General features: G+C 49.1%; 1 protein-coding gene across 1 annotated transcript; it reads left to right on the top strand.

Annotated features, from left to right (window-relative positions):
* The first annotated feature begins 1,900 nt into the window (after positions 1-1,900).
* Positions 1,901-2,929, top strand: LOC117888716 (olfactory receptor 52M1-like). Its single transcript, XM_034792401.1, has one exon. The coding sequence runs from the start codon at positions 1,901-1,903 to the stop codon at positions 2,927-2,929; it is 1,029 nt and encodes a 342-aa protein (XP_034648292.1).
* The last annotated feature ends 3,223 nt before the right edge of the window (positions 2,930-6,152 follow it).

The following is a 6,152-nucleotide window of genomic DNA, read 5'->3' as shown; positions in this document are numbered from 1 at the left end:
CTGTCTCTTCTCTAAACTCAACAGTCCCAGACTTTTCAGTCCGCATACAGTAACCTCCTCAATTCTCAGAGCCTGTCTCAGAAATCCCCTTTCTATCTGCTCTATCTGTGAGAGACTGGGTGACAAAAACTGAGTGCATATCCTGAGGAGGTTATTCTCCATCCCTTTCCTTAGGAAACTGAGCATTGTCTTTGTTTTGGCCACTACAGCAAATAAGCAGGTGTTTCCATGGAGCTGTGTTCTAGTTGGGATGTTTTCCCCTGGCACATGTCTTGGCAAAGGTTTCAGTTTTTTTCCACTCTCAGATTTTCAGTAACTAGGTGAATGGGAAACTCCCTACAGCATGGATTCTCTAGCCTGGTTTTCATTGCATCAAGGATAGCATCCGACTCCTTATAAAACCGGCAGGTCTGGGGCAACAGAGGAACCATTTGCCTCCCTTGCCTTCTGGTACACATGCCTCAGTGCCTTCACCTTTGCTCTGCAATGCAGTGTGTTCCGATCATAGCCCTTTTCCCACAAGCAGCGTGAAATCTCCCCGTACGTATCGAAATTCCAACAACTGGAGCACAGCTGGGACTGCACCGCCTCCTCTCCCCAAATAGTGAGTAGATCCAGCAGCTCTGAAGTGGTCCAAGTGGGAAGGCAATTGCTGCATGGATTCATCGTGGTTACCTGGGAACATGTGATGTGAGCTCTCCACGCCGAGCAAACACAAAGAGGAATTTCAATATTCCCGGGACTTTACAGGGGGGTGTGGGTGGAAGGTGTTTGCCTGGATGCAGGTAGCAGAGTTGAAACTACTAACCAGAATGGTCAGGATGGGCATTGTGAGATGCCTTCCAGAGGCCTATTACTGGGATAAAATCAAGTGCAAGTGTCTACATTGGCACTTCGGCAACAAAACTTTTGATTAAAAAGCCTTACAACTTTTGTCAAGGTGGTTTTATAATCTCACTGAAACTGGGGAGTTCCGTCATTGAAAATGGCTTTGCAGAGTATACACCTCCACTGTTTCTTCACCAAAAGCTGCCTTTTGGTGAAAAAACAAAGCAGTGTAGACAAGCCCTAAGGAACAATGTATCCACACTCACGTTTCCTGCTGGTTCCTGTTAAGGTTTTACACACCGTGATGTGTAGGAATTATTGAGGCAAGGAGCACAATAAAATATGGAATTGACATTAGTAGGGACAGTTGTTCATAATTCATTTATCTGAGTAGTGAAAATGTCATTTTCCATTGTGTGAAGAGCTACCAATTTGCTTCACCTATGAGAACAGCCTCCAGTAGTGCACGTAGTGTCTCATAGACTCATAGACTTTAAGGTCATCTAGGCTGACCTCCTGCACAACACAGGCCACAGAATCACACCCACCCACTCCTGTAACAAACCCCTAACCTATGCCTGAGTTATTGAAGTCCTCAAATCGTGGTTTAAAGACCTCAAGGTGCAGAGAATCCTCCAGCAAGTGACCTGTGACCCACGCTGCAGAGGAAGGTGAAAAACCTCCAGGGCCTCTGCCAATCTGCCCTGGAGGAAAATTCCTTCCCGACCCCAAATATGGCAATCAGTTAAACCCTGAGCATGTGGGCAAGACTCACCAGCCAGCACCCAGGAAACAATTCTCTGTAGTAACTCAGATACCACCCCATCTAACATCCCATCACAGACCATTGGGCATATTTACCTGCTAATAATCAAAGATCAATTAATTGCCAAAATTAGGCTATCCCATCATACCATCCCCTCTACAAACTTATCTTATATTAATATTGTCTCTCCATCAGGCATTTGTACTGCGACCATCACCCTAGACACATACAGGAAGCCATGTGAAAGTTCGGTACATGCAGGATTCACCGTTGTGCCTCAGCGTTGGACACCTTCTCCCCTACTCCATGTCAGAATCCAACACAACCGACTTCACCAACCCCTCCACCTTCATCCTGCTGGGCATTCCTGGCTTGGAGGTGGCCCATGTCTGGATCTCCATCCCCTTTTCTGCCATGTATGCTGTAGCTGTCCTGGGAAACTTCACCATCCTGTTCATCGTGAGTCTGGAGCTGAGCCTCCATGTTCCCATGTACTATTTCCTCTGCATGCTGGCCGTCACTGACCTGGTCCTGTCTATGTCCATCCTGCCCAAAATGCTGATCATCTTCTGGTTCAATTCCAGGGAGATAGATTTTAGTGCCTGCCTCACCCAGATGTACTTCATTCACTGTGTTGCAGTGATGGAGTCTGGGATCTTCGCGGCCATGGCTTTTGATCGCTACGTGGCCATCTGCAATCCCCTGAGACATTCCACCATCCTGACAAACCCTGTGGTGGCCAAGATCGGCCTGGCCGTGGTGTTGCGTGGCGGCATGCTTGCACTGCCCCATCCCTTCCTGGCAAGGCAGTGGCCATATTGCAGAACCAACATCATCTCCCACTCATACTGTGAGCACATGGCCGTGGTGAAACTGGCCTGCGCAGACATCCGTGTCAGTAGTTACTACAGCCTCTCTATGGCATTGTTGGTAACTGGTATGGATGTGTCTTTTATCGCCATGTCCTATACCCAGATCCTCAGGACCATCTTCAGCCTCCCCACAAAGGACGCCCGGCTCAAGACTTTTGGGACCTGCAGCTCCCACCTCTGTGCCATCTTAGCATTTTACATCCCAGCTCTCTTCTCCTTCCTCACACACCGGTTTGGCCACAATGTGCCCCTGCATTTCCACGTTCTCATGGCCAACATGTATCTCCTGGTGCCCCCTATGCTAAACCCTATCATTTACGGGGTGAGAACCAAACAGATCCGAGACAGGCTGCTCCGGCTCTTTACTTATAAAGGAACTAACATTTTCTCCTGGTGCTCTGGCTCTCAGACCGAGCTCCGTGCAGAGATGACTGGTGACATGGTGCTGGGCCCTCGTCCCTGAATCACTGACTGAGCAGTCAAAGAGACAGTAGACTCTTTCCTGGCCTTACTGTGCTGTGTAATAGTGATAAACTGCCGATCGGTTTGTGTACAACTCAGTAATTCATAGAGTTGCCACATTTCTATTTGCTGATAACTGGACACTAGACACCCCCTTGCCCAGCCTCTTTTCTCAAGACCTTTCCCCCTTCTGTGCCTATTCCCCAAACATCTCACCCCTGCTGCTCACTCGTCCCCTCCCACCATCACTCACTGGATCATTTCCATCTCCCTCCCCCACCAGCTGGGTTCCCTCGGCTCTGGGGCTAAGCAACCTGCAGTGAGTGCAGTGAGGACACAGTGTTGGGGGCAGACAGGCAAATCAGGAGTGGACAGGGAAGCCATATAAAAGCAGCTGAGGGTTGGGAGCAGGGTTGTGCTGCAGGCGGGTGTGGGCCCTAAAGCTCAGCTACAAAGTCTTGAGGGCAAAGATCCATTGTGTGGTTTATTTCTTTAGCTTTCAGCTCCCTTCTGTTTCTCCCGGCTGGGAGTCTGTAGCAGGCCGGGTCCCTGCAATGGTGATGGGCTGGGAGCTCTTTGCCCTAAGCCAGGCCTCGGGGGCAGGGCAAGGGATCAGCTTTGAAGCTGGGTGGACAACAGCTGAGAGAGGTGGAAGGACAAGCTCCTGCATTAGCTGGGAAGGCGGGATGCTGGGCAGAGGCCGGGGTGGCTGCGATAGCTCACAGGGAGGAATATAAATGGCACAGCTCCCATTAGCCGGCTATTTACACACATACAGGGCACCGTATCTGGAACTACAGGGCCCCTGTTGCCCAGGGGCTGAAGCTGAACAGTGAAGCTGAGTCCGACATACGCGCTGCATGACGCTTTTGATCACTACATAGAGGAGCACCCATGGGAAAAATGAGCCATTGCTTAGCCCCTTTGGCAGCCAAGCTCCCCTCCCTCCCTTCAGCACCTCTCTCTCACCGGTGGCCCCAGGTGTGATGTTGTGCAGTCTATATGATTTTATGAAAATATGCTAATGAGTGAATATAATGTCACTGGAATATGCTTCATGCAAAAGGTGTCTTGTAAAATATCATTAAAAAGTTTATAATCTACTGAGTGTGTTAATCCTATTTGTATGCATGTATCATTTTTGTATTCAAAAGTATGAATATTGGCTGTGTACTTGTTTGATTTTAAGTATCCTCAGTAAGGCGTTTGGGCAGCTTTTTAAGAAAGGAATTTGCAAGTTAAGTGCCCAATCAAGAAACACTGAATGGACAATGGAACCCTGGAAGGCTCCGATCCACATACGAAGTCTCCCTGGGGACGTTCAAGGTAGCATGTGAGCAATGGCTGCCGCCTGTAAAGTTCTGAGTCAGGCATGGACATGTGACTTGCCCATGTGTCTCCAAAATTCCAGCTTGCAGCTGGATTCTGCATAGGAGAGAGGAGGGGGGGTCTCCACCTACAAGAGAAAGTCTATTTAAGCCCCTGGGAGACTCCTTCATTTTGTCTTCAGCTGGTTTAAGAGAGAGCCTCTCCATCCCAAAGGATACCTGAAAGAAACTGGATCAAAGGGCAGTAACTACAGGGATGTGAGTGATTGCTGGACCCAGCCTAGAGGGAGGTTAGTCTGTAAAAGGGGCTTATTGGAAAACGTATTTGCGGGTGAGATTTTATCTGTATTCAGTTTTCTTACTGTATTAGGCTTGGACTTGTGTGTTTTATTTTATTTTGCTTGGTAATTCACTTTGTTCTGTCTGTTACTACTTGGAACCACTTAAATTCTACTTTCTGTATTTAATAAAATCACTTTTTACTTATTAATTAACCCAGAGTATGTATTAATACCTGGGGCGGGGGGGGGGGGGGCAAACAGCTGTGCATATATCTCTATCAGTGTTAGAGATGGCGAACGATTTATGAGTTTACCCTGTATAAGTTTTACACAGGGTAAAACTGATTTACTTGGGGTTTGGACCCCACTGGGAGCTGGGTACCTCAGTGTTGGAGACTGGAGCACTTCTTAAGCTGTTTTCAGTTAAGCCTGCAGTGTGTGGGATGTAGTTCAGACCTGGGGCTGTGTTTGTAGCAGGCTAGCGTGTCTGGCTCAAACCAGGCGCGGCACTGAAGTCCCAAGCTGCCAGGGAAAACGGGCTCAGAGGTAGTCTCAGCACATCAGTTGACAGTTCCCAAAGGGTTACTGTGATCCAACCCTTTCCACTCTCTCCCTGTGCCTCCCAACCGCCACAGATCAGCTGTTCTGCAGCATGCAGGAGGTGCTGGGAGGGAGGGGGAGGAGCGGAGATGGGGCATCCTCAAGGGAGGGGACAGAAGGATGCAGGGAAGAGGTGGGGTGGGTAGGGCCTGGGGGAAACACTTACCCGGTGTTGTCAGAACCCCCAACCGGGCAACTTAATTATTTCACTCCAGGAGGTGTAAGGAATAAATCAACAGGAGCTCATCAATTCTCTTTGATCAAGGAGTAGTGCAAGTAAGCGTGCTCTTGTCTCACACTGCAGTTTATTTGATATTAGCACACACAAGCATAAGCAATAGGTTGAGAACATCCCAGGTATTGCCCTAACATCCCAGGTATTGCCCTAACATCTGGAATGGTATTGAGTAACTAACAGCAGGTTCACAGTGGCCAGTTGCTCACTGCGAGGAGGCGATGGCAGAGCGGTGATGGGAGTGATGAGGACATGGACACAGACTTTTCTCAAAGCACAGGCCCTGGCGATTTGGACATCATGGTGATACTGGGGCAGGTTCCTGCCGTGGAACGCCAATTCTGGGCCCGGGAAACAAGAACAGACTGGTGGGACCGCATAGTGTTGCAGGTCTGGGATGATTCCCAGTGGCTGCAAAACTTTCCCATGCGTGAGAGCACTTTCATGGTACTTTGTGACTTGCTTTCCCCTGCCCTGAAGCACAAGAATACCAACATGAAAGCAGCCCTCACAGTTCACAAGCGAGTGGCGATAGCCCTGTGGAAGCTTGCAATGCCAGGCAGCTACCGGTCAGTCGGGCATCAATTTGGAGTGGGCAAATCTACTGTGGGGGCTGCTGTGATCCAGGTAGCCAGTGCAATCACTAAGCTGCTGATATCAAGGGTAGTGACTCTGGGAAATGTGCAGGTCATAGTGGATGGCTTTGCTGAAGTGGGATTCCCTAACTGTGGTGGGGCGATAGACCGAATGCATATCCCTATCTTGGGACCAGACCACTAA

The sequence above is a fragment of the Trachemys scripta genome, chromosome 1 (genome assembly GCF_013100865.1).
Source record: "Trachemys scripta elegans isolate TJP31775 chromosome 1, CAS_Tse_1.0, whole genome shotgun sequence".
In the NCBI taxonomy this organism is placed as follows: domain Eukaryota; kingdom Metazoa; phylum Chordata; order Testudines; family Emydidae; genus Trachemys; species Trachemys scripta.
This window is presented reverse-complemented; position numbering and strand designations above follow the sequence as displayed.

Bases quoted from the DNA above. Each gene is read 5' to 3' on its own strand.
- LOC117888716 (XM_034792401.1), top strand. From the start codon at position 1,901: ATGTCAGAATCCAACACAACCGACTTCACCAACCCCTCCACCTTCATC.